The 26,000-nt window shown below is 59.2% G+C and overlaps 2 protein-coding genes and 1 long non-coding RNA gene across 12 annotated transcripts; 2 read left to right on the top strand and 1 right to left on the bottom strand.

Annotated features, from left to right (window-relative positions):
• Nucleotides 1-1,529: 1,529 nt before the first annotated feature.
• On the bottom strand, nucleotides 1,530-6,608 carry LOC119867179. The gene is made up of 3 exons (XR_005354594.1): nucleotides 5,994-6,608; nucleotides 3,324-3,473; nucleotides 1,530-1,589 (listed from the first exon to the last, which is right to left on the bottom strand). It is a non-coding gene; the product is annotated as an uncharacterized LOC119867179 (long non-coding RNA).
• Nucleotides 2,147-5,694, top strand: CD79A (CD79a molecule). The gene is given in 5 exon segments (NM_001313834.1): nucleotides 2,147-2,319; nucleotides 3,736-4,059; nucleotides 4,224-4,342; nucleotides 5,125-5,193; nucleotides 5,326-5,694. Coding segments are annotated over 5 exon segments (711 nt in total). The 5' UTR covers nucleotides 2,147-2,240; the 3' UTR covers nucleotides 5,446-5,694.
• Nucleotides 6,609-6,809: 201 nt separating the features above from the next.
• Nucleotides 6,810-25,842, top strand: ARHGEF1 (Rho guanine nucleotide exchange factor 1). Of its 10 annotated transcripts, XM_038528782.1 has the most exons (32): nucleotides 6,816-6,846; nucleotides 6,939-7,028; nucleotides 11,866-11,908; nucleotides 12,000-12,083; nucleotides 12,541-12,654; nucleotides 14,602-14,700; nucleotides 14,874-14,916; nucleotides 15,156-15,402; nucleotides 15,814-15,843; nucleotides 16,120-16,219; nucleotides 16,363-16,459; nucleotides 16,541-16,576; nucleotides 16,765-16,902; nucleotides 17,793-17,898; nucleotides 18,405-18,416; nucleotides 19,058-19,225; nucleotides 19,522-19,667; nucleotides 21,091-21,237; nucleotides 21,574-21,656; nucleotides 21,877-22,002; nucleotides 22,108-22,222; nucleotides 22,335-22,435; nucleotides 22,628-22,705; nucleotides 22,953-23,028; nucleotides 23,111-23,278; nucleotides 23,799-23,886; nucleotides 24,030-24,116; nucleotides 24,383-24,453; nucleotides 24,545-24,631; nucleotides 24,879-25,048; nucleotides 25,138-25,240; nucleotides 25,474-25,827. In XM_038528782.1, exons 3-31 carry the CDS (start codon nucleotides 11,879-11,881, stop codon nucleotides 25,219-25,221), a joined length of 2,931 nt encoding a protein of 976 aa, XP_038384710.1. In that variant the 5' UTR covers nucleotides 6,816-6,846; nucleotides 6,939-7,028; nucleotides 11,866-11,878; the 3' UTR covers nucleotides 25,222-25,240; nucleotides 25,474-25,827. The 10 variants fall into 10 exon arrangements, with proteins under 10 accessions (XP_038384713.1, XP_038384704.1, XP_038384708.1 ...); XM_038528776.1 differs by lacking the exon at nucleotides 24,879-25,048 and having other exon boundaries at nucleotides 6,812-6,846; nucleotides 25,474-25,842; XM_038528783.1 differs by lacking the exon at nucleotides 18,405-18,416.
• The last annotated feature ends 158 nt before the right edge of the window (nucleotides 25,843-26,000 follow it).

Here is a 26,000-nt window from a genome sequence, read left to right as displayed (position 1 = left end):
CCACATCAGGTTCCCTGCATGGAGCATGCTTCTCTGCCTGTCTCTGTCTTTCAATAAATAAAATCATTAAAAAAAAAAAAAACTCACTGTCCTACTCTTGCAGCCTCACAAGCAGGACAAGGGGGTTCCAGGGGGATTGTGCCCAGATTACAGGAGAAGAAACCTAGGCCCAGACAACCAGTCAGTTGGCAGAGCTGAAATCCAAATATAGGAATCAAACTTGTGGCCCATGCTCCTCCACATAGGTGATGGTTGCACTTTTTAAAAAACTTATGGGGGATCCCTGGGTGGTGCAGCGGTTTAGCGCCTGCCTTTGGTCCAGGGAGTGATCCTGGAGACCCAGGATCGAATCCGTCAGGCTCCCGGTGCATGGAGCCTGCTTCTCCCTCTGCCTGTGTCTCTGCCTCTCTCTACCTCTGTGTGTGACTATCATAAATAAAAATTTTTTAAAAAATTAAAAACTTATGAAATGCTTCAAGTATGCAAAACTTCCTATTCCTATTCCTGTGAGAAGAACCCGTGGACACACTACCCAGCTTAAAGAAGTAAAACAAGACCTAAAACCAAGATGGGCAAAGCCCTCTATCCCTCCCAGTCCCAGCCCTCCCTTCCCCCCCAGAAGGAACCCCTCTCAGGAATTGGATGTCACTCCCCCGCACAGTTCACACCTCAAGTACAGGTGCACGTGTCCCTAACGGCACCCGATGTCGTTTCGCCTTTTGGAAACAAGTCAACTGTTGCATGCTACATGTTTTTTGTCATTTTCATGCCGTTTCTGAGATGCAGCCATGTTGACAAGTAGAGCTCAGCTTCTTCCTCTGCGGAGTGCTACTCCACGGGCTGCCTACATCACAATGTGTGCATCCCATCTCCCTTACATGGACTCTTTGTTTCCACATTTGCTACTAAAAATGTCCCTGCAGTAAAATTTTTTCCTAAGTGTCTCCTTATGCGTGAGCGTGATGGTCCCCCGACTGCTCACAAACATCTCAACAATCTCTTGTAATTCCCCACCCCCACTCCTCGGACTCAGTTTCCTTCCACATGACCTACAATGATGCTCCAAGGTATGTGGGCACACGTAAGTGACTTTGAATTTCTGCTCCACCACTCCCAGGCCGTATGACACCAGGCAAGCTACGGCATCTCTCTGGGCCCGTTTTCTCTGTACAATGGGGCGGGGCCTACCTTGCCCACTTGTGGGGAGGCTGACTTGCCTCAAGAACCCTCCGTGGCTCTAACTTCTCACTCAGGTGCTGGGAACATCATCTCATGTTACAACACCGGAGTTATTCTCATCCTCTTCTCTAAATGCTAAGGCTGGGGTGCCCAGCTGGCTCAGTCAGTAAGAGCTGGTGACTCTTGACCTTGGGGTTGTGAGTTTGAGCCCCCTGTTGAGTGTAGAGATTACTTAACAAAATTTTTTTAAGATTTTATTTATTCATGAGAGACACAGAGAGAGAGAGAGACATGCAGAGGGAGAAGCAGGCTCATGCAGGGAGCCCGACATGGGACTCAATCCGGAGACTCCAGGATCAGGCCGTGGGTCAAGGGCAGGCACCAAACCGCTGAGCCACCCAGGCGTCCCACTTTAAAATTAAAAAAAAAAAAAATTTAATGCCAAGGCTCAGAATAGGAAGCCACCCCTAGTCATAGAGCTGGTCGACCTGCCTCATTTTTTTCCTCATGAGCATTAGTAGTAACCACTTTTTACTGAGCAGCTACTATGGGCTGGGCCCTGTGTTCAGAGCTTTGCATGCACAACCCCTTTGAATCCTGGGTTCCAGCACCAAGAAGTGAGGACATGGAGGCTCAAGAGAGGAGATAAGCTTTGCCTACAGCCAGTGAAGAGCAGAGACCAGGCCCAGAAGCTCCGGGCCGGCAGATCACCAGTAGGCAAGAGACACCTCAGACTTTGGCTCCTTCAGGCTTCCTTCCCAGGGCTGGCCTGTGAGGAGCCAGGCCTCGACTGGTCTCTTTCCCCCACCCAGCAACCTCCCCTCAGGGGAATTGTGGCCACAGGTGCAGGGAGCGGTTTCTCTCCACTCCGGGCCTGAAGCACAGTGACAGGGGCTGCCCCCCCTCCTCCAGCCCACAGCTGAAGGGGCCCAGCCGTGGGGCCATTGGAGCCCATCTCCGGCAGGGCTGGGCAGGAAGTGGGGCGGGGTTTCGGGGCAGCCGAGGTGGAATCTGGTACCCCAGGACTGCTGCTCCCCAGACCAACCACCCCACTGGGAAAGATGCCTGGGGGTCCCGGACTCCTCCAAGCGCTGTGTGCCACCACCTTTCTCCTCTTCCTAATCTCTGCTGGTGGCCTGGGTACGTGGCTAACAGGCTGGTGCTGGGAGGTGGGGGCTGGTGGGGCGGGGAGGACTGAGGAGGCTGGAGAGAGGGCAGAGGCAGAGACGAAGGCACTGGGAGTGGAAGTGAAGAGCCAGCAGGTGTAGGGGGGTGCCGGGAAAGCCCCTAAAGAAACTGCATCCACCTGCTTGACCATCCTGAGCAGGCCGCAGGTCCGAGGGGAGGCTGCAGGGGATTCGGCAAAGTTGAAGGGGTGTCCACAGCCACATGGACGGAGAACAGGGCGACAGACGACTTCCCCACCCCCTCATCCCCACAGGTCAAAATAAGGAACTAAGGTTGCCCTTGACTGAGCTCCAGAGCTGGGGGCAGGAAGGGGACTTGGGGGTAGCTCTCAGCTTCAGAGAGAAGAAACAGCTTTCTCCTTCTTTGCCTTGAATCTCCGTCACCCCACTGTGTAGGGAACCCCTTCTCAGTGCTGGGGAAGGGGGCTCCTCATCAAGACACTGCCCTCCTGGGGCTTCCTCCCCACCTCCACCCCATACAATGCCAGCTGGTGGGGCTGTGACTGTCCGGGTTACACACTGGGAGTGGGGCCAGGGATTGGCTCCCACGCCCCTAAGGTTGCTGCTTCTTTCTCCACCTCTTCCTCCTCCTCTCTCCCTCACCTCCCACCTCCTCCCTCCAAAAGAAGCAGAGCCAGCCAGGTGGGTGGGCCTGCCTGGGGGACTGGGAGCTGGGGTTTCCCCAGCAGCCAACCACTTCGCTGAGGCCCTCCCCTAACCCCCCACCCCCACCCTCCGCACACCCAGTTGCCAACCTAACTCACTCCTGACCCCCAGGTCTACACACACAAGTTACAAAGAACAAGACGGGTTTGAGGTCACAGGGCAAGGTAGGCCCAAAGGCTCAGACTTTGAGATGCTAGCCTCTCTTGCTGCCCTGGTGATGCCAGGCAATCAACGCATCCTCCTTGGGCCTTAGCTGTCCCACCTACAAAATGGGATAATGAGAGAACCTACCTCGAAGGGGTTAGTGAAGATTACACCAGATAAAGTGCCAGGTGCCAGGAGAAGCTGGGGGCTGGGAAAGCGAGCCTGGAAGGCCTTCAGGAGGAGGAGGTGATGCCCAGACTGATCCTGGAGGTTGCTACCTGGTCCAGGGCACTCCTACTGCAAGGAAATCAAATATCCAAACGCCACTGAGTTCTCTGGGGGCAAAGGACAGAGCGCAGGCAGGGAGGGTGGCAAGAGATGGCGCTGGTGAGGTGTGGGGACCTGCAGGGGTGTGTCACCACCCCAAGGTGTCTTACACTCCTCCTCGGGAGTGTCTTCAACACCCTCCGCACATACACACACACAAGCGCCCAGGGGTGCTGCTGCTGCAGGCCAGAGCTGGGGCCCATCCACAGTCCCTGTCTCCTCCTCTCCACAGGCCCCGGGAGCCAGGCCCTGTGGGTGGACGGGGGCCCGCCATCGATGACGGTGAGCCTGGGGGAAACAGCCCGCCTCCAGTGCCTGCATAACCGCAGCAGGCTGTCCAGCAAGCTCAACATCACGTGGTGGCGCGTCCTCCAAGGCAACGCCACCTGGCCCGACATCTTCCTGAGCTACGGCAAAGGCCCCAATGGCGAGCTGACCATCGACACTGTGAACAAGAGCCACATGGGCATGTACCGATGCCAGGTGGAGGAGAAAGATCTCAACCAAAAAATCCTCAGCTCCCAGCAGTCCTGCGGCACCTACCTCCGCGTGCGCGGTGAGTGCCAGCCCTGGTGTGGCTCCCAGGCCACCCGGCCATGCTGCCCCATCTGCGCCACCAGGATGGGGCCGCGGACATCAGAGGGTGGGGACAGGGCTGGGAGGCCAGGAGGGTTGGGGCGGGGAGGCACCAGTGCTCTGAGCAGCACCCCCTCCTCCCAGAGCGGCTCCCCAGACCCTTCCTGGACATGGGAGAGGGTACCAAGAACAACATCATCACAGCCGAGGGCATCATCCTGCTGTTCTGTGCCGTGGTGCCTGGGACCCTGCTGCTGTTCAGGGTGAGCCCCCCGGTGGACCGGGACCCTCTGACGCTGAGGTCCCCTCCTAGCATGGGAGGGTGACAGCCCCATCCCAAGGCTGAGGGGCAAATGAATTAGCACCATGACAGGATTTTGAAGGGGGCAGGGGGTACTCAGCGGGTGGCTCAGCGGTTTAGCGTCTGCCTTTGGCTCAGGGCATGATCCCGGAGTCCTGGGATTGAGTCCCGTCAGGCTCCCTGCAAGGAGCCTGCTTCTCCCTCTGTCTGTGTCTCTGCCTCTCTCTCTCTCTCTCTCTCTCTCTCTCTCTCTCTGTCTTTCATGAATAAATAAATAAAATCTTTAAAAAATCAATAAATAAAGGGGGCAGGGCCCAGAGGGGCCTCCTCACCCCGTCTCCCCTCAGGGTTGTCCTCATACCCCCCAAGTCCCCCTCACCCAGCCATGGTGTCTCGCTCTACCCCCCCCCCACCAACCAGAGGCACAGGAGCCCTCCAGAGGTAGCCAGGGAAGAGGGGCCTGGCTGTCCTCCTGGAGTCTCTGACCTGCACCAGCCCCGCCTTAGGCCACAGGACAGCCACTGCCATTTCTATGATAGTTGTGGCTCCTGCAAGAGCAGTGAGGCAGTAGAGACAGCCAGGGGGACACGGGCTTGGATCCAGAGACACCTGCCACTCACCTGCTATGTGGCTTTGGCCATACCTTACCTCCTCTGGTCAAGCACTTCTCAGCATCCAGGAGGTTCAGAAAACATCTTCTCCTCCCACCTCCCCTCACTGTGGCTCCCAATCCCTCCCTCCCAGAAACGATGGCAAAATATGAAGTTTGGGGTGGATGCCCAGGATGACTATGAAGATGAAAACCTTTATGAGGTGAGTGGGCGAGTGGGGACAGGTTAGGGGCGGGTGCGTTGGGGCTCTCATGGGGGTCCTTCCCGGGGTCACGTGGGGCCGTGGGTCTGGGCGTCAGGGTGCTGAGCCCCACCACCGTGTGTCCACACCCAGGGCCTGAATCTGGATGACTGCTCCATGTACGAGGACATCTCCAGGGGCCTCCAGGGCACCTACCAGGACGTGGGAAGCCTCCACATTGGAGACGGGGATGTCCAGCTGGAGAAGCCGTGACCCTGCAGGGTGACCCTGTGGGCTGCCCTCTCCTGCTGTGTCGCCAGCTCTGGTGTCCCCCCACCCCTTCCTGTTCTCTTTTCATAATCTTTCCTGGAAGTGTCCTGACTCAACTTCTCCCTTGAGGGTGTCTGCTCTTCTTCCCTTTAGACTGTCCTCATCCCCTCCCCATGCCCCAATTCAGCGCTCCTCCTGCTGCTTTTCCCCCACCCCCCCCCCCCAACACCCAGCGGGTAATGAGCCCTTAATCGCTGCCTCTAGGGGAGCTGATTGTAGAGCCTCGTTAGTGTCACCTCCCCCTCCCTGCTCTGTCATGGCCACTTAGTGATAATAAATCCTTCCCAACTGCAGACCTTGGCAGGAGTCATGGATCTCATGGGGATGCTCCCCTCTGGTGGGACCCAGGAGTCCAGGCCCCCAGCCCCCTTCTCTCTCAGACCCAGGGTTCTGGGCCCGCAGCCCCTGCCCACTCCCCACAACGGAGGGCCAGGTAGCCAGTCTTAGCTGCTCTCTGAGAGAAATAGGAAGTATTTGGGGGAGGCTCTCACCCCAGGCTACGCCCCGGAGCAGGGAGGGGACACAGAAAGGAGCCAGGTGGCCACATTTATGTGCATTTCAGTCCCACGAAGAACACAGGGCCTGGTAACAGGTTCTGACTACAGCCAGGCACACCAATTCTCCGGGAATGGACTTGAAGCAGGGGTGTCTGGACAGTCTGTGGCTTTCACCTGCGGATGGTGGGGAGCCCCGGGGCGGGGGAGGGGACAGAGGCACAGGCATGCAGGGTTCCTGGGACAGGCGAGAGAGGCTGAGACAAGAGAGACCGTGACGGACACACAGAGCCAAGTGAAGAGAGGGACAATGAGGGGACAGGGAATCAGGGCGAGACAGAGATACGGGGAAGAGAGAAAGCAGGAGACAGAGAAAGAAAACAGGGTCCATAGAAAAGTGGTCACGGAGAGGCTGACCCCTGGGACTCTAGAGAAAGCAATCGTTGGGGGAACGACCGAGGTGGCCCTGTCTTCCCCGGGGATGGGAAGACGGGAGAAGCAACGGTGGGGAGGGCAGCGCGGAGAAGCAGGGGCCGGGGCGGGAGGCAAAGCGCGCGGCGGAGCAGAGAGGGCCCGAGGCGCCGGGCGGGAGCGGACCAGGCTGCCGCGCCGGCCCCCGCCCCGCCGAGGCGACGCTGACAGCGCAGGGGCGAGAGCCCGAGCCCCAGCTCCGCGGACCGACCGACCGACCGACCGACCCACCGACCGACGGACAAAGCCCGGGCGGGGCCGGGAGGGGCCGGGCGGGGCCGGGGCGGGGGCGGGGGCGGGGCCGGGGCCGGCGGGTCCCCGGGCCGAGCGGGGAGAGGAGGGGCCGCGCGGGCGGCGAGAGAAGGGGAAGGAAGCGGAGGTGCCGGGCGGGCGCGGGGCGCGGGCAGGAAGCGGGGAGGGGCGGCGGGGCGGGGGCCTCCGGAAAAACGCCCCGACTTCCTGCCCCGCCAGAGCCAGGAAGCGGGAGCCGGGACGCAGGGCCCGGGATCGCTGAGCCCGACCTCGGGCGCCCCGCCGGTCACCTCCCCGCGAGGACTCCAGGTACACGGTCTGGCCCCGCCCGGCCTCCCGCCCCTTGGCCGCCGGGGGAAGTGGGGAGGAGGAGGGAGGGCGCCGGGGCGCTGCCGGCAGCGCAGGGGCCTCCTAGCGCCGCTCACAGCCTGCGGCCGCCCCTCCCTGGGCCTCAGTTTCCCCATCTGTCAAAGGGGGGCAAAGGGAAGGGAACTAATACCTGCCGAGTGCCCACTAAGTGGGGATGAAGGGTGCGAGGCCGGAGTCGAGGCCTCCCAACTGTCCAGCAGAGGACGGATGATCACTCCCATTGTACGGGTGGGGAAACTGAGGCTCGGGGAGGGGAACCGGCTTGTCCCAGGCTACACACACACACACCGTGGGGCCGAGTGGTGTTGGGATTTGAACTTGCAGGTGCTTTTCAAGCACCGTCCTCCCACCCCACATGCTTCAGGGCCGCCGAGAAAAGAAAAACGTCAATAACCACGCCGTAGGCCGCTGGGAATGAAGCTGAAAGTTGCAGAGCGCGTTTGAAAGCATTTCTGGAAAGCTCTTTTTCTGGGCCATTAAATTATACCCTGAGAGATGGGCTGTAGGGAAGGGAGCTGGAGATCTTCCCCCATTGTACAGGTGGGAAGACTGAGGCTCGGAAAGAATTACTCTTTCCAGGTTACTTAGGCTCGCTGCAAGTCAGCGAGAAAGGTACGCCGGAACCCAGTTTTGCTTCTCAGCCCGAGCAGAAAGCGTGCTGCCGGGGCGGTGGGGGTGCCGGGGAAATTAGCGTACGCCTTGGGAATTCAGCTGGTGAGGAAGTTAGGGAGTTAGGAGTCAGGAAGGCAACCCAGATGGAGGGGGGAACCCAGTCCGAAGACTGAGGGCCAGGGGCGACCAGGAGATCGCGGACTGAGCCTGGACCCGGGAGCTGGAACCACTCTCTAGTCCGGCTGGGGGGCGGGGGCAGGGGGCGGGGCGCGGTAGAGTGACAGAGGCAGTCGAGATACGGAAACGCCAGCCCTCCCAGGCAGGCCAGAGCGGCCCTATCTGGCCAGCGTGGCGCAGCGGAGAGCTAGAGCGGCCGGCGGGAGGAGTAGAGTCGCCGGGGCCGGAGCCTGGCAGGAGCTGGGCTAGAGCGGCCGGCGGGAGGAGTGGAGCTGGAGGCAAAGGTAGACGCTGGGGCAGCTAGAGCGACTCGGCGGCGGGGGTGGGGGGACCCCGGAGCCGGCGCGCAGAGGCTTCGGTGGTGGAGGCTGCTGTGGATTTTCCTACGACCGGGAGCAGGTGAGGGACGCGGCCCCCGGCGGGCGTCAGACCCTGACTCCGCAGGTCGGCCGCATCATCCCTGGCCGTGCGCACCGCCACGTCCCCTGTAGAATTTGGGGCCCGTGTAGACCCGCCACGTCCCACGTAGGATTTAGGGGCTGGTGTAGATGCGCCACATTCCATAGAAATTGCAAGGTCTGTAGACCCCCCAGCCTCCTGCTAGCCCCCCGTGGAAACTCGGCTTCTTATAGATGTGGGGTCTCCATCGGTCAGTAGCACTCCCTAGAATCCTGGGCCCTGGGACCATCACTTGCTCCTATAGAATTCTGGCCCCCTTTTAAGTCTCCAGAGCTCCTATAGACTGGCTGCTTTACATATGGAATCTTGATGCTGTGTGATCCTTAGCTCCGTGTGGACCCACCATGTGTCAGAATCTGGAGCCTTATACATCCCAAGGGCACCTCATGGGCTTACCTGGACTACTCTGTATTTTAAGTTCTTTAAGGCTTCCGGAGGTTCTTGGGAACCAGGGTCATCCACTCAAGTGTCATAGATCAGAAACCTTGCATAGAATCCAGGCGCCCACGTAGTCCCCAATTGGTGCCTGCTTTGCTCTAGGATCCTCACCTCTTAAGAACCTTCTAAACCTTCCCTAACCACCACCACCCCAGAGCCCCCTCTGCTGGACCCTAGGCCTTTTCAGTTGCTCATAGATGCATCTGACAGCTTCAACCTATGATTACCCTTTGTGGCGCCCCCTCACCCTCTATCTCCTAAGCAGCCAACCCCTGCCCCCCTTCCTTGCCAGAATGCTCTCTGAGCCCTAAGCCTCTGTGGAGCAGCCTGAGCAGCAACCTGCACTCCTGCCCAAGTCACAGTGCCCACATATTCCTGATTTTCCCAACACTATAAAGAGACCAGATGTGTTTCAGCTTTGGTTCAGATTTTAGTTTCCTAAAGGTTGGGGCGGGGGGTTCCCCATGCTCTGAAGCAGCACATTCTGATCGTTGAAGTGCATAAACGCTGGAACCAGACTGCCAGGATTCAGAACCAGGTCTGAATCCTGGCTCTGTCCCTTGTGAGCTGTGCCTCGATTTCCTCTTCCGTAAAATGAAGATAGTTATAAAACTGACCTCCAGGGGTCATTTAGAGGATTAAATGAGCTAATACCTGTAAAGCAGTAATGTTATGCCTGGTGTATGCTTAATGGCACTTAGGTTAAATGAGCTATTATTTTGTGGTTCCATGATGAGAAACGAAGGAGATAATCTGTGTCAAGTGCATGACGTGGGACCCGTGTGGCACTGAGCATTTGCGCACATAACGTGTGTCCTCTCCTTTGCCCTTTGTGGAATCTCCCTGCCTCTTTTGAACCTTCCTGCCCACCCAACCCCCACCCCCTATGGGTTGAGCATGGTCCTTCCATGTGTGTGGTCATGTTTTCCAGCCAAGAAGTTGCAGCTGGTAGCCTGGTAAAGGTTTTCCACCTCGAAAGGGATTACGAGAATACTAATTGCATGGGTGCTTCTGGTTGTGAGCTTTAAGTGAGTTCATATGTGAGAAGCACTGGGGGCAATGCCTAGCACAATGTGCTAGTTAAGTTTAGCTTTTATAATAAATAATCACTTTGCTATTTTTTTTTTGTGTGTTGGTTTGCAAGTTTATTCACGTGAAGATTTAACAGTGCTCAAATCTTAAATTACCCACACTCAAAGTTGGACAGATACACTGTATGGAAGAGAATAAAAATGTGGTGTGCTCTGGGGAACCCGTGGGATGACACTTGGACACTCCAGAAAGCATCATTGTTTCATGATCGTAATCAAAATTGTAGCCACCATTTATTGAGTGTTAGGGAGGAGGCCTCTGGAGGAGGCAGGAGGGTGAGTCTCCAGTGACCAGGGTTATAAATAGCTTTGGACTGTGGGGGAGCTCCCCCACCCCACTCGTCCACCCCACCCCAACTCCACAGCTCCTTCCCGCCTGACACGGGCTCGAGTGGCATTAGTCAGACTAATTAAGGATACAGAAGATGGTGGTGGGAAGATGCAGGGGGAAGCAGAGACTCTAAGGGAGACAAAATGGGAAAACCAGCAAGAGATGGGAGAGCGAGAGAGATGAGAGACAGCACGTGACACAGTGACTCACAAGGACTCAGAGAGGTGGCCGCAGAACCAGATGTGGGAAGAAGACAGGCAGAGACACCGGCTGAGGGGAAAGATACTTACAGAAGCAGGGTTAGGGCGAGGTGGCTAAGGGGGAGGGGAAGCAGAGATGGTGGGAAAGTGAGACTGGTCTGAAGGGAGGGAGAGGGGGGAGACGGAGAAGAGAGGCAAAGACCTGAAGCATATTCAAGGGACGGCCAGCCAGAGAGCTGGCGGGACAGATGGATACAGGGTGAGGGGGGCAGACACACCTGGGGCTGAGCTAGCTGAGGACTGTCCCTTGCTTTCTGGGATTGGAAGGTGGGGAAGATACCAGGTCCCCGAGGTAACTTAGGGTCTGGGGAAAGGAGGTTCAGATTTTTGTTTTCTTATGTGGAGAAGGTTGGGGGTTGGGGGATTTGCCATTAGATTTCCTGTCACAGGAAGTGGGGCTGGTGGGTTCAGAGGCAACATCCGGCCCCAGGCCTGTCAGGTTAAGGAGAGCCCCCCCACACCCCACTTATCTCCTTTCTACCTTTCCTTTAACCTTCCCATCTCTATTAGCCTCCAGGCCCTGCCTCCCTAGGATCAATCCTACAGTGCCCTCCTCCCTCAGACCCAGGAGTTCAGGCCCCAGCCCCTCCTCCCTCAGACCCAGGGATCCAGGCCCCCAGCCCCCTCCTCCCTCAGACCCAGGGGTCCAGGCCCCCCAGCCCCCTCCTCCCTCAGACCCAGGGATCCAGGCCCCCAGCCCCCTCCTCCCTCAGACCCAGGGGTCCAGGCCCCCCAGCCCCCTCCTCCCTCAGACCCAGGGATCCAGGCCCCCAGCCCCCTCCTCCCTCAGACCCAGGGGTCCAGGCCCCCCAGCCCCCTCCTCCCTCAGACCCAGGGGTCTAGGCCCTCAGCCCCCTCCTCCCTCAGACCCAGGGGTCCAGGCCCCCCAGCCCCCTCTTCCCTTAGACCCAGGGATCCAGGCCCTCAGCCCCCTCCTCCCTCAGACCCAGGGGTCCAGGCCCCCCAGCCCCCTCCTCCCTTAGACCCAGGGATCCAGGCCCTCAGCCCCCTCCTCCCTCAGACCCAGGGGTCTAGGCCCCAGCCCCCTCCTTCTTCAGACCCCCAGTCCAGGACCCCTCCCTCCGCCTTCCTCAGAACCAGGGGTCCAGGCCCCCAGTCCTTCCTCTATTAGGGACCTCAAATTATAGGCTCTCCTGGCCAGAGCTCTCTTATGGACCCAGGCTCCTGGGCCTCCCCCCCCCCCAGGGCTCCCTGTCCTTGGGCTCCCCCGCCCTGACTGGCCTCTGAAGGGCTCTTTGTCGCCACACAGAGGCCCCATTGAGCTGCAGAGGCTGGGATTGGCGGGGAGGCTGTTTACTCACCTTCACACCTGGGCCAGGAATCTGTGAGTAACCTCCCTGTGCCGCAGCCTCCTGCCCCCCCTAACCATCGCCCCTCCTCTTCCCCAGCCCTGTGGAGCCCATGGAAGCAGACAACGTTGCCCGAGGGCTGGTGAGTGGAGAGAGCCTGGGAGGGGGAGGGGACTGGGGGGCTGCGAGGTGGGTTTGCACCCCGAGCTGAAGCCATCTCACCTCTTCCACAGGCACCAGGACCACCGCGGCCTGGCCTGGTGCCAGTCAGCATCATTGGGGCTGAGGACGAGGATTTTGAGAATGAGCTGGAGACGGTGAGGGGGAGATGGGGTGGAAAAGCTTCTGTCCCAGTCTCCCTCGTCCCAGCCCTCAAGTCCCACCCTCAGTGTCCCCTCCCTCCTTAGGTCCATGTTGGATGCTGCCTCCTGCCTCCTCTTACTTCCCCATTCCTCTTTCTGTTATCTGGATACCACCATCCTCATCCCCTACTACTTCATCCTCGATGCCCCATTATGACACAGACTCCCACCCTTGGGTACTCTAACCTCGGTTTTTATCACCACCCTCCTTAATTACAGCACAGATCCCTCCTCTGTCTCCTAATGCCTGTCCTCATCACCCACCATTACCACATTAAATCTCATCCACCTTCCCTAACACCAGCCCTGGCCACCACCATGACCGCATAGACACCTCTGCCAGAAAGGGGAAGGGTCGACCCCCATGTCCGTCCTCTGCTCCCCACTCTCTCATCCCCATCTCCACCCTCAGAACACAGAGGAGCAAAACAGCCAGTTCCAGAGCCTGGAGCAGGTGAAGCGGCGGCCTGCCCACCTCATGGCCCTCTTGCAGCACGTCGCCCTGCAGTTTGAACCAGGACCTCTGGTGAGGGCAGGGCTGGGTGGGCAGAGGGAGGGGTTGGGTTGGGTCAGGTCAGGCCACAGTACTCAGCGACATAGACAATTGAAGACAAGGGAGGGTCCAGAATCAGATCCAGAACACACAGCGCAAGATCTAGAAATGGAGAGCCAGAATGCTAGCCATGTGGCCTCTGACAAGATTGCAGGTTCCCCGCGTACATCTCAGTGAGCAGGGAGTGCAGACGGGAGAGTCCACACGGCAGGGTCAGGCAGAGAGCAACAGAGAATCCAGAAGCTGGCAGAGAACATGCCCCCCACCCCCCTTCCCTGCCTGTGACTGGGTCACCTGTCAATGACAGCGCCTTCTCCCACTGGTCCCGGAAGTGGAATCTCCTCTGTGGCCTCAGCAGCCGCCACCAGTCATTAATTCAGAGCCAGTGCGTGGGAGGAAGCCACTAGCCTTCCCAGGTCTAGGTAGCACGGCAGGCCCTGGCCCAGAAACAAGAAACGCCTGCAAGCAGCCCACAAGGCAGAGCGAACATAACTCATGACCCACAGATAGCAGGCAGAAATTACCTGGGCCACGGCGGGTGCAGGACCGTGCTGTCCGGAAGCACCTGCAGAGTCTAGGGAGCCCAGCAGGTGACTTAGGAAGGAAGAGGCCGCTGCGCGGGCTGGAGTGGGGTGCTCAGTGGACAAGGAGCTCATCCGAAGAAGAACCCAAGAACACCCTACAACTGGTGCATAGCCCAGAGCACTGGCCTGGCACGTAGCCCAGGGATGGCGCTTCCTGCCGTGTCCTCTGCCAGATGTGGCAACAGGCCTGACAAGGGTCAGGGGCTTGGCCGAGGTGACCCCGATGGCCCCCAGCTTTGGAATCTCTCCTGTGGCCCCCTCACCTCATCAGCTAGGAAACCGTTCGCCTCTCGTGGAGTTTTGTCGTGGAGTCTGGGGCTGTGCCGAGGTTTGTTCTAAGTGTTTACAGCAGAGAATTAGAGTCCTGCCCCCACCGGGCTGAGTCCTTAGCACACAGACCATGTCACTTACCTGTCGAAAGAGGCCAGGAGCCAAGGCAGGTTGGAGTTTGCAGTGCATTGCCGGCATCACCCAGCATGGGGCTGACACGGAGGCAAGCTCAGGGAATGAGTGGTGCATGAGCGAGCCCCACTCATCCACCTGTTTATTTACCCAGCCCCCACTGCACCCAGGCCCTATCTGGGGCACAGATGAGTCGGAACCTCACATGTGTGTGCACACACACACACAAAAACCTTCACATTGCTCCCGGTATTTCTAGGCTGCCTAGATTCTCTTTTTTTTATTTTTATTTTTTTGCTAAATTTTTGCTATTTTTTTGCTATTTTATTTTTTTGTAGAAGCTTCTTTGCCTTTTTTTTTTTTTGTATACTTTTTTATTGGAGTTCAATTTGCCAACATATAGCATAACATCCAGTGTTCATCCCGTCAAGTTGCCCCCCTCAGTGCCCGTCACCCATTGCCCCAACCGCCCCCCCTTTCCACCACCCCTTGGCTGCCTAGATTCTAATCCCTACTTTGCCACTGACTAGCTGTGTGACCTTGGGCAAGCTTCTTGAGCTCAGTTTTCTCATCTGTAACATGGGATGATGATAGGGCCTATGATTGACCAGGTTAATGTAGGTAGAGCGTGTAGAACAGCATCTGGTGCAGGCCTAGCTTTTTTAACAGTAGCTGGCGGTGGCGGTGGTGGTGATGGTGGTGGTAGCCCTCTTAGTGTAGCAGGCGACAGCAGGAGACGGAACCACAGCCATTTCACAGGATAGAAAATGAGCAAATGCTCCCAGTGGTCCCAGGGAGGCCAGGAGAGGCAAGGGCCGGGGTGTGGGGTGGAGATTAGGGAACGCTTCCCAGAGGATGTGAGCCTCAGGCTTTTCAAGGGAGAGCGTGGTGTAGGAAGGGGGTGGAGAGGACAGGTGACGCTGTGTCCCCTCAGCTCTGCTGCCTGCACGCGGACATGCTGAGTTCCCTGGGCCCCAAGGAGGCCAAGAAGGCCTTCCTCGACTTCTGCCATTGCTTCCTGGACAAGACGGCGGTGAGAGACACCTTCAAGGGGCCCCAGTCGCCCCACTCCTTGGTCCTGGGGAGACTCTGTGCCAACCTGGCCCTCCCTCCACTGCTCCCTCCCCTCAGACCATTCCCAGCTGTGGCCCCAAGAGCCCATCACTGCCCAGTCCTCCCCTTCACTCCATTCTCTGTCCCAAGCAGGTTTTGCGGGTGCTAGTCCCTCCCGCCGTCGCCTTTGAACTTGGTAAGGAGAGGGAAGGGGACTGTGGGTGAGGGAGATGGGTGAGGGAGAGGTCTCTGGCAGGGGTCAGCTGTCCCGAGGGCCCCAGGGCGGGAGGTCACACTCTTCTGCTCATGCGGTCTCCTGCTCATGCAGACAGCACAGATTCCTTCCCCCTGGCCATAGCGGCCCAAGGAAGTGTGGCTGTCGCAATCCAAGGGTAGGTGGAACTGGCCCCCAGCCCCCTGCCTGTGTCCCCGCAGACCGCACGCGGCCCGAGGTCATCTCCGAGGACTTGCAGCGGCAGTTTGTACAGGAGGTAGTGCAGAGCCAGCAGGCAGCTGTTAGCCGGCTGCTGGAGGACTTCCGCTCCAAGCGGCTCATGGGCATGACACCCTGGGAGCAGGACCTGACCCAGCTGGAGGCCTGGGTTGGGCGGGACCGTGCCAGCTTTGAGGCCCGGGAGCGGCACCTGGCTGAACGGCTGCTGGCCCACCTGGAGGAGATGCAGTGAGTGGGGCCTGCCCCTCCCCAGCCCGTGTCCCTGCAGCGTCAGGGTTCATTCCTTAACATTTGTGCTCTGCCTCTGACTTCTGGGTTTCCCCAGCCCTGGCATTTTAATTTGCCTGGTTTTGTGTTGTCTGTTCTTGGTTTTGGGGAACCCTCCCAGTTTCCAGGTCTTTCCGCGGTCTTGGGTTTGGGCCTGGTGCTTGGGTCCTGTTGCTGCAGCTCCAAGCTGCCTCACAAGAGACACTCCTCCCTACTGTGATCCTCCTTCTTTGTAGCCTTGGTACTCTTCCTCTCTGCCTCTCCTTGCTCCTGTCCATGCTTCTAAGGGGACAGCAACCCGGACATTTGTGCTTAAAGGACAGGGACCCAGGCTTAGCAAGTTTGTCATAAACTTCTTTCTTATTTTTGCAGACACACCATCTCTAACGATGAGGAAAAGAGGTGATGATGGAAGCAGAGAGGACAGCAGGAGAGGCATTTAGTCCCCTGGGCCCTGGGGAGGAGGATTGGGGATCAGGGTCCTGGGCACGGAACAACATCCTGGTCCTGTCCTCTGGAGCCCTCTCCCCCTTCCTCAGACATTCAGCTGGAAGCGGTCGTGGGGTTGTGGGGGGAGCAAATGAGGAGGGGAAGGCTCAGGAACAGCAGTGTCCCTGCAGCCATAGACGTGTGTGCGTCCACGCACGTGTTGGGGCCCTCACCGTCCCCTCCCCACAGTGCCGCTGTGGTCAATGCCATCAGCCTGTACATGCGCCACCTTGGGGTGCGGACCAAGAGCGGAGACAAGAAGTCAGGGATGAATTTCTTCCGCAAAAAGGTGCCTCCCTGATCCCCCAAATCTGGCCCCTTTCTCCCCGAGAGACCCTCAGGGAGTCCCGTGACTTGCCCCTGGGATCTGATTCTGCTTTGTTGGGTCTCAGAGATGCTTAGCTCCCTCTCTGCTCTCCCTACTTCCCTCAGGTGATGGGGAATCGGCGGTCAGATGAGCCAACCAAGACCAAAAAAGGCCTGAGCATCTTCCTAGACCCTGCTCGCTGGAACCGGGGAGAGCCTCAGGGTGAGGTGCCCCACCTCAGGACCCTCTGCCCCATGACTTCCCCACACAACCCCCGCCTCATGGTACCATCTCTTGTTTCAGCCTCGGATTTCCGACACCTCAAAGTCGAGACTGATGGTAATGGTCCTACCTGAAGCCCGGGGTGGCAGTGGGGGGCGGGGGGCTGGAGATTGGGGGGGCTAGGGGTGGGGAGGAGGGGACAGGGTGTGCTCCTGGGCCGAGGGGAGGATGGGGCTGGGCACAGGCTGCTGTGGATTAGAGTAGCTGGGCTCTCATTTCCCCCTGTTCCCTGGATGTCTCCCTAGCTGAGAAACCAGGCCTTACGGAAAGGAAGGGAGGCCTGGGGGTGCCCTCCCGGGACCGGAATGTTGGGGCTCCTGGGCAGGATGTCCCTGGAGTTTCTCTGCACCCTCTGCCCGGGGACAGCCCTGACCGGGAACCAGGTGAATTTCTTGCCCCCCACCCCTACCCCAGAGAGACTACCCCTCAGTTCTCCACTTGTCCCTCCCTGTTCCTGGTCACCAGTATTATTTTATTTTTTCCAAGATTTTATTTCTTTATCATGAGAGACACAGAGAGAGAGGTATAGATATAGGCAGAGGGAGAAGCAGGCTCCCTGTGGGGACCCTGATGGGGGATTCGATCCCAGGACCCCAGGATCACGCCCTGAGCTGAAGGCAGATGCTCAACCACTGAGCCACCCAGCTGTCCTGCGGTCACCAGTATTATTAATAACCACCCCCCTTCCCTCAGTTCATCCATTCCACGGCTTTCCTCTCAAGCTTGAGTCTCTATCCTGGTGATGCATAGTGTACCTCCTTGGACTACATTTCCCATCTGCCCCCACGGCATCATTTGCCAGAACCCTCTCTGAGTACATTGTCAGTCACCCCATGGATCTGAGACAGCAGCTTGGCCAACCCTGGCCTTGGTTCAAGTCCCAGCTCTGCGGCTTACTCGGGTTATATCTTGGAAGCCCTGCCTGAGCCTCAGTCTTCTCATTCCTAAATGGGGTCTACCCTCTTCCTGGAAGTCCTGGCTTAGGGTTGGGAGAAGGAAGGGACGTGGAGGCATCACCCAGAGCACCCAGTCTGCCCTGGTTCCGTGGCTTCTTCACCCCCCTGGCCCCAGCTGCCCACGGCCATGTGCTCTGAGGCCTTTCCATCAGTTCATCCCCCACCCAAGTGCCAGGCAGCTGCTGGTGTCAGCCAGGCACTGGATGGCTTTAGCCCCCGTCCCCCATTCCCTGGGAGGAAATGGAGGCCCCAGAGTGTGGGTCTTGCCCCTGGGCCCCGGCAGCCAGCCCTGCTCTCCCTCCCCTTCATCCCCACAGGTGTTGACACCCCGCCAGAGCTGGGGGACCCACCCCCCCAGGGCCCGGCCAGCCTGGAGCCCCCGGGGCCCTCGGAGAGCACTGAGGAGGGTCCTGACACAGAGAGGTGCCCAGGGCTGGGTGCGGGCGGTGGGGTGCGGGTACTGGGTACAGAAATGGGCTTATCAGGCTGGGGAGGCGCGTGCCAGGGGTCGCGCTGCCATTTGCTCCTGCTGTCCCTGAGCCATCTCCACTCTGCTCCGCTCCTCCCTCTGTCCATTTTCTGCCTCTTTCCATCCTCCACTTTTCCTTTTCTCATTTTCTCTTCCCTCTTCCTCCTCCTGCACTCTTGGCGCCCTTCTTCACCCCTCCAGGTTTCCATCCCCTCCCCTCCTCTTCTGAGCCACTGCCCTGCCCTGCCCTGCGCCTTGCTCCTGCCTCCTGGTGCCCTATCCTCCATCCCCCACCCTCTGTGCTCCAAGCCCGGGGGCCCTGTCCTCCTCACAGTTGGGGGGCAGGCTCTGCCCCCTGCCTGTCCTTGTGCCGCAGCTTTGGGGGCCCTTTGGGGGGGCGGGGGAGGTGAGTTGGGTTCCATTTGGGTCCTTCTCTGACCCTGTGCCCCTCTCTCCCCAGAAGGTGGAAGAGGTGGGTGCCTGGGCCCTGGGTGGGGGGAGGGCTAGCCCCTCCCCCCATTTCTCCCAGCCCCTCCCCTCTCCCCATGGGCCACCCCCTCCCCTTCACCCTGCAAGGGGTGGGTGGGGACATCACCCTCCCAGCAGAAGAGCTAAGTATTGAAATCTCCTTCCCTCCCTGCTCTGCGCCCCCCAACCCCGTTGCCTCAGGGAAGGGAGGGGTCAGTCCTGTGCTCCATACTGGGTTTCCCTCCCCACCCCCAACAAGACTCCCTGTCCCTCCTGACCACCCCCACTGCCCCAGCACCCCGAAATCCCATAGCTCCTTCTGACTCTCTCCTCTCTTCTGTTGCATGTTTGATCTCTGTCCTGGTCTCCCCTACCCTGGTCCCCCGTCTGTCCCCGTCCTGGTCTCTCCCTGTCTGTCCTTGACCTGGTATCTCCCCACCTGTGTCCCCGACCTGGTATCTCCCGGTCTCTGTCCCTCTCCTGGTCTCTCCTCAACTGTCCCTGTCTTGGTCTCTCCCCGTCTCTGTCCCTGTCTTCTGTCTTGGTCTCTGTCTTGGTCTCTCCCTGTCTCTGTCCTTGTCTTGGTCTCTGTCCCTGTCTCTGTCCTGGCCTCTGCCTGACTCTGTCCTTGGCCTCGGGGTCCAGGCTGTCGGGGCGTCTGGGGCGCTCGGAGAGCCTGCGGGTGAGTGACCGCCGCCGGCCTTCCCGGGGCAGCCTCGGGGCTAAGGGCCGGGGTGGGGGCCGCTCCCGGAGTGACGTGGACATGGACCCCAGCTCTGCCACGGCCGTGCTTGGCCCTGCCCGACGAGCCACGTAGGTCATTCCTCCCCCACCTACTGAGGCAGCCTGGAGAGTCAGGAGGATGGTGGGGGAGGGGTTGTTGCCAGATTACAGGGAACTGGGTATTGGATGCTAAGGTCACTGAGGCCACAGGAGAGGGATGGGACTCTTCTTTCTAGAGATTTGGGGACTGCTCTCCAGCATGGGCTACTTTGGAGGTGTGGAATGCCAAGGCCACGGGATTAGGGGGATGGGGTTGACACTAGGAATGGAAGTCTCCTTCCTGGGATGCCCCAAGCTGGGGCCCTAACAAGGCCTCTGTCTCACAGCCCTGAGCCTGGAGACGAAGGGGACCCTGGGCGGTCAGGACTAGAGCTGGAACCAGAAGAGCCCCCTGGCTGGCGGGAGCTCATCCCCCCAGGCACCCTGCACAGCCTGCCTAAGAGCCAGGTGAAGCGGCAGGAGGTCATCAGCGGTGAGTACCACCCACTGCAGCCCACTGTGGCCGGGGACACCACCCAGTGCTGGCAGAGACAGGGAGCTGTCCATCCCCGGGCAGAACTTGAAGGCAGCCAGTTTCCACCGAGGGCCATTTGTTGTGTAAACTGTAGAACAGCAACTCACAGAACTGGAATGTGGCTGTCAGTGTCAAAGTGACATTCCCCGCGAATTTTTCATAGTGTAGGGCAATGCTGGTAAGAGCTGGAAAGGGTATATAAAGTGGTATTTCTAGCGTAAATCTTTGTTACCTTATTTGGGTAGTAATAGTCCCTGCCTCAAAAAACTGTCACGAAGCTGAGGTGATTCATGCAAGGCGTTTAGCACGCTCACTGTAGGGCCGGGTAAGAACATTCCAGTGAAACTGTTCTTACTATGATCTTAACCATTCAGGGGCAAAAAGAGTCCCACGGGAACAAGTTTCGGAAGATAATCAATATATTATCAGTGCTTGCCTCTGGGCGGGTAGATGATGGAAGTATTGTTTCTGCCTTGATTCTCGTCTGTGATTTCGAATTGTGTGTGTGGAGGCCGTTTGGCCAAAGTAGGACACTTTTTTTGGAAGCTGTGGTTTGGGAGTTTATTTACAAGTTGTTTAATAGTAAGAAGGGCACTCATTCGGAATTGTCAGGGCAGTGGGTGAATACTTTTTGTGTCGGATCCTTCTAAGGATACGAGCAAAACAAAACAGTGTTATCTGGTAGAATTTTCTGGAATGATGAAAACATGCAATATCTGCGCTGTCCAGCGTGGTTACCACCAGCCACGTAACGGCCATTGAGCACTTGAAATGTGACAATTACGACTGACAACTGAATTTTGTATTTCGTTTCGATTAAAATCTGAAGGCCTGTATGTGGTTAGGGGCTACCGTAGCAGACAGCACAGCCATTTCTCTGATCAGAAAAATATTTGTAACACAGAATTGTGCGTTTGTCTCCAAGCACTCCTGGGGCCCCTGAAACCCAGGCATGTTCCCTCTGGGTGTGTGGGGGGAAATCCCTGGATCCAAGGCTATCAACATGTGTGTAAAGGGTATCATTATTCCAGAAAGCAAGGCCGGGAGACTTGCTAGACGCTAAACACACTTGCAGGCTTGCTGGTGGTGGTGCAGCCTACTCATCCCACTTTGCCTGGGACTCTCCCAGTTGAGCACTGAAAATCCCATGTTCCGAGAAAGACCTCGGTGCCAGGCACACAGGGACTGTTGGTCACCCCAGCCGACGGCTGCAGCCAAGGAAAACCGGCAGTAGGTTAAGGAATCCTTAGTGGCTATTTCAGGGCTGAACGATTCCATCCAGAGAGAGCCATCCCTGTCCCCCATCCCCAGCCTGCCTCTGAGACTGCACCCTATCGTTTGCACCCTCCGCAACCATGCTTTCTGCTCGGTGGCCCCACAGAGCTACTGGTGACAGAGGCTGCCCATGTGCGCATGCTCCGGGTGCTGCATGACCTCTTCTACCAGCCCATGTTGGAAGGGAACTTCTTCTCCACGGAGGATCTACAGAACATCTTCCCCAGCCTGGATGAGCTCATCGAGGTGCATTGTGAGTGCAGGGCCATGGCCCACTGTGTACCCCACCACGGGCTCCCTCCTCCAGGCTTTTGGCGGCTCAACCTGGAGCCTAGCACCTTCTCCTTGAGTGCCTGCTATGGGCAGCTTCTTTTTTAGCCCTGGGGCAGCCCCAGCCCCCCCAGAGCTCACATTCCAGGGGGCACATCAACAAGCTCATGGCACCGGGGTGGGGGTCGCGGGGACAGCCCATTGGCCCCAAGGATCTGACAGGCACACTTGCAGCCCAGCCTCTGCCACCTGCTGGTTAGTTCTACAGACAACCTCTTGGGCCCTGATGGAACACCCCCTTCCCTCATGCTCTCCACAGCCCTGTTCCTCGATCGACTGATGAAGCGGAGGCAGGATAGTGGCTGCCTCATTGAGGAGATCGGAGATGTACTGCTGGCCCGGGTGAGGGCGCCCAGCCCCTGCCCCCCCTCAGGTCCCCTCCTCCCAGCCAGGGACCTGGAATCCAGGCCCCCGAAGGCCAGGTGTCAAGCCTCTCCCTGATCAAGACCCAGGGGTCTGGGCCCCTCACCCTGTCCTCCTGTCTAGGCTGCTATTCCCATGTGAGGCCATGCTCTTCCCAATCCCACCTGAGACACCCTCCCTGGCCTGAATCTCGCTGTAGTTTGATGGTGCCGAAGGCAAATGGTTCCAGAAAATCTCCTCCCGCTTCTGCAGCCGCCAGTCATTTGCCTTAGAGCAGCTCAAAGCCAAGCAGCGCAAGGATCCTCGGTTCTGTGCCTTTGTGCAGGTAAGGGGGTGGTCTGGGCCCCGGGGTCCCAGGGGAGGAAGGGGCTGGTGTCACAGTCCCAGAGGTGGGCCGGTATGGGCCACCTCAGCACCGCTCTGCCCCCAGGAGGCCGAGAGCCGCCCCCGGTGCCGCCGCCTGCAGCTGAAGGATATGATCCCCACGGAGATGCAGCGTCTGACCAAGTACCCCCTGCTCCTGCAGAGCATTGGGCAGAACACAGGTGCCAGCCCCCAGAGCTGCTGGGCCCCGGCCCTCCCATCTCTAACCGTGGTTGTGGGAGCAGGAGCTTCCTGGTTGGGGTTTCACCAGGGCTGGTTTCTCCCTTGCCACAGAAGAGTCAGCAGAACGGGAGAAAGTAGAACTGGCAGCTGAGTGCTGCCGGGAAATTCTGCACCATGTTAACCAAGCCGTGCGTGACATGGAGGACCTGCTGGTAAGTGCTGCCGAAATCCTGGGCCCAGGCTGGTGGGGCGTCCACATGCGGAGATTGGCGGGCCCTTGTCTTGTCTACCTTGGGGCCACTTCTCTGGAGGTCAGGCCCGGTCCTCGGCGTGTCCCCCTCAGGGTCACTGTGGGTTAAGCCCAGCCCTCGGCGTGTCCCCTGACTCTCCCTTCCCTGCCCCAGCGGCTCAAGGATTATCAGAAGCGCCTGGACTTGTCCCTCCTGCGGCAGAGCAGCGACCCCATGCTAAGCGAGTTCAAGGTGACCCCTGCCTGCCCTGACCTCCCCTCCTCTCCCTAGCCTCCGCCTGCCCTCAGCCAGCCCTGACCCTCCTGCCCAGGGAATCTCTGATAATGCACCCAGGGAGTGAGAGCCACCCCTTCGCCCTGAACCCCCTCATTCTCTGCGGCTTGCCCATCCTGACCCCCGCCTACAGTCCTGCCCCCACGGTCAGCCCCACCCGGCCCCACCCTCGCCTGTGCCAACCATGACTCCTTCCTGCCTCCAGAACCTGGACATCACCAAAAAGAAGCTGATCTACGAGGGTCCGCTGACGTGGCGGCTGACGAAGGACAAGGCTGTAGGTGAGCGCTGGGCAGTGAGTGGAGCCTGGGGGTGGGATGCTGGGGGTGGGGGTGGCTGCTGAGCACAGGCCTTGCTCCGCAGAGGTACACGTGCTGCTGCTGGATGACCTGCTGCTGCTGCTCCAGCGCCAGGACGATCGGCTGCTGCTCAAGTCCCACAGCCGGACGCTGACACCCACACCCGACGGCAAGACCATGCTGCGGCCGGTGCTGCGGCTCACCTCCGCCATAACCCGCGAGGTGGCTACCGGTAAGGCCCTGCCCAGTGGCCCCGGGGTCTTCCCCTGCCCATGGAATGGGAGGTGACCCTCCCAAAGGCACACTCTGGCACCGGGAGGCAGCTGCAGAGGCGGAGGAGTGGGAAAATGTGAGAGGGGCCCTGGAGCTGGGCACGGCCGGGGGGCCGGGAGGGTTGTGGATCTTAGGATAGGAGATGGGCAGCCCCCCAGGGGTTTGCCCAGAGGAGCAGCCAACCCTGACCTTAGGGGAGCAGGGGTGGAGGCTGGAGCCCAGTAAGGAGGGGCTTGCAGACATGCTGCCAGGAGGCCACACCAGTGGCTCTGGGTTTTTTTTTAGGGAGAGCCAGACTGGGAACTTGCTGACTGATGGATTAGGGGGTGAGAGGGTGAGAGGGAAGCCTCTGGAGGATGCATGAGAGGGATGGGGTGAGCTGGGGGAGCCTAAGGCCACCACCATGGGGCTGCCTCAGCTCAGGGGAAGTGCACACCGGGGTGACCCTGGCTCTGAGCCCCCTCTCCCTCCCCCTGCAGATCACAAAGCCTTCTATGTCCTTTTTACCTGGGACCAGGAGGCCCAGATATATGAGCTGGTGGCCCAGACGGTGTCGGAACGGAAGAAGTGAGGGGGGTCTGGGTTCTAAACTCGGGTGGAAGAGGAAGCCCAGGCCCCTGGGGCTCTGGGGGCAGGCCAGGGGTGGGAGGCCCTGGCACAGGATCTGGGGACTCTGACTGCCTGCCCTGGGGGCTGACCTGTCTCCCCAGCTGGTGTTCCCTCATCACTGAAACTGCTGGATCCTTGAAGGTCCCTGCCCCCGCCTCTCGCCCCAAACCCCGGCCCAGCCCAAGCAGGTGAGGGAGGACATTGGAGGGCTGAGGGGCCAGGGGAGAGTGTGTGTTTCCAGAACCTGAGCTCTGGCCCTGTCTGTGTCTGTGTACGGGTGTGTGTGCAGGTGTGTGCCACTCCACCACAGCTCATCTGGCCCCTGTCCAGGCTCCCCGTGTCTCCCATCTCCCAGCTTCAACTTCTGTTTCTGTCTCTGGACAACCCCCCCACCCCATCTCCTTCTGCTGCTTCTTGGGGCTGGGGGGGGTCACCCAGTATTTCCTACCCACAGCACCCGAGAACCCCTGCTCAGCAGCTCAGAGAATGGCAACGGTGGTGGCCGAGAGATGCCCCCAGCTGACGGTGAGCCTTTGAGGGGGTGCAGAATGGGGGCAGGGTGTCCCGAGGAGGCCAGGCAGGAACTGAGCACTCTGTCCGCTCCCCTACCTGCCAGGCCAGACGGAGAGAATCCTCAGCACCCTCCTGCCCTACTGCAGGCCCCGCCCTGAGGGCCAGCTTGCTGCCAAGGCCCTTGAGAAAGGTAGGTTGGCACTGCCCACGAGGGGCTGCTACTCCCCTCCTGCCCCGGCCCTGCGCGTACCAGGTCTGCACCCGCCTGCACCCTCGTGGCCCTGACCCCTCTTCTCCTGTAGCCTTTGGCTCTCCCTTGATGCCCTCCATCCTCTGTGCCCCCTCACCTCTCCTCAGCACCCCCTTCCCATCCCCCAGCCCCCTGCAGCACCCCCCTTCCAGCCCTGCTTCTCACTCTGTCCCCTTGTCCCTGCCAGTGCTGTCCCTGAAGCAGCTCCTGTTTCCCTCGGAGGAAGACAGTGGGGCAGGGCCTCCCCAGGAAGGGGATGGGGTCCCTGGGGGTGGCCCCCTGAGCCCGACACAGACCCACACCCAGGAAATTCGGGAAAAGCTGCTCAGCCTGGAGGAGACCATGAAACAGCTGGAGGTGGTGGCCTGGGAGAGAGGGGCAGGGCAGAGGGGAGGATGGGGCTGATTTGGAAGACGGACCCCTCTCATGGAGGACTCCCCCACCAGGAGGTGGAGGAGGAATTTTGTCACCTGCGACTCCTCCTGTCTCAGCTTGGGGAGAACAGCACCCCCCAGCCTGGGTGTACCTGAGGCTCCTTGGGCCAGGCAGGTAAGAACCAGAGGGCCCTAAGCTCTGCGCAGAGGGGAGGGACTGGAGTGGGCATCTCAGGGGCTCCCTCCCTCTTAGCCTCTCTGCATCTCAGGGTTCCACCTCCCAGTCTCTCTCCTCCTTTGGCTCTTCTGTGCCCTCTCTGCATGGTCCTCCCCCTCTCCTCCTCCTCCCTTCCCCCTTACCCTGTTTCTCTTCATCTCTCCCCATCTCCTTTCTCCTACATCCCCCAGGCCTTTTGCAAGACTGAGGGCCACCCGCCGCCACCGCACAGCACAGCTGCCGCAGCATCTCCAACCCCAAGGGTCCGAGGAGAGGGAACCGGGCTGCCAGGGGGGCCATGCCTGGGGGGGCCCAGCTGGGATCACTGCCTCCCCCAACTTCCCATTGGCCTTGGCCTTCTCTCTCTCCTGCCTTCTGCTTGGGGGACTCAGGGCTTCATTCCGGCAGGGGGGGAACCACAGTGACCCTCTCCCATTCCTCAGGCCATCTCAGTATTGCCTGGAGGGGGCACCCTTCTATTCCCCACCCCCAAGTGCCTTTGCTCTGTTTTTATACCCTGAATTGGAGGTTTATTTTTTAATATATATTATCTAAGGAGAGGTTTGTGTTTGTGAGGATGGGGTAAGGGCCCTGGAGTGGCTTCTGGAATCCTCGGTGACTCTCTGGCATCACCTTTCTGGGTCTATTTCCCCCCCCCCCCCCCCCTCCCCCCCCCCCGCCTTTCTCCAGTTCTCCCTTCCTTCCTTCCTGTGCTTTG

This window comes from Canis lupus, chromosome 1 (assembly GCF_011100685.1).
Source record: "Canis lupus familiaris isolate Mischka breed German Shepherd chromosome 1, alternate assembly UU_Cfam_GSD_1.0, whole genome shotgun sequence".
Lineage (NCBI taxonomy): Eukaryota > Metazoa > Chordata > Mammalia > Carnivora > Canidae > Canis > Canis lupus.
The sequence above is the reverse complement of the archived record's forward strand: the minus strand, read 5'-3'. Positions and strand labels throughout refer to the sequence as shown.

What these genes read in the sequence shown, in the direction of transcription:
- ARHGEF1 (XM_038528776.1), top strand. Translation starts at nt 11,879, where the DNA reads ATGGAAGCAGACAACGTTGCCCGAGGGCTG. An exon ending in TTGAGAATGAGCTGGAGACG is followed by an intron (nt 12,084 to 12,540) that starts GTGAGGGGGAGA and finishes CTCCACCCTCAG; the next exon opens with AACACAGAGGAGCAAAACAG. An exon ending in GAGCATTGGGCAGAACACAG is followed by an intron (nt 22,223 to 22,334) that starts GTGCCAGCCCCC and finishes CCCTTGCCACAG; the next exon opens with AAGAGTCAGCAGAACGGGAG.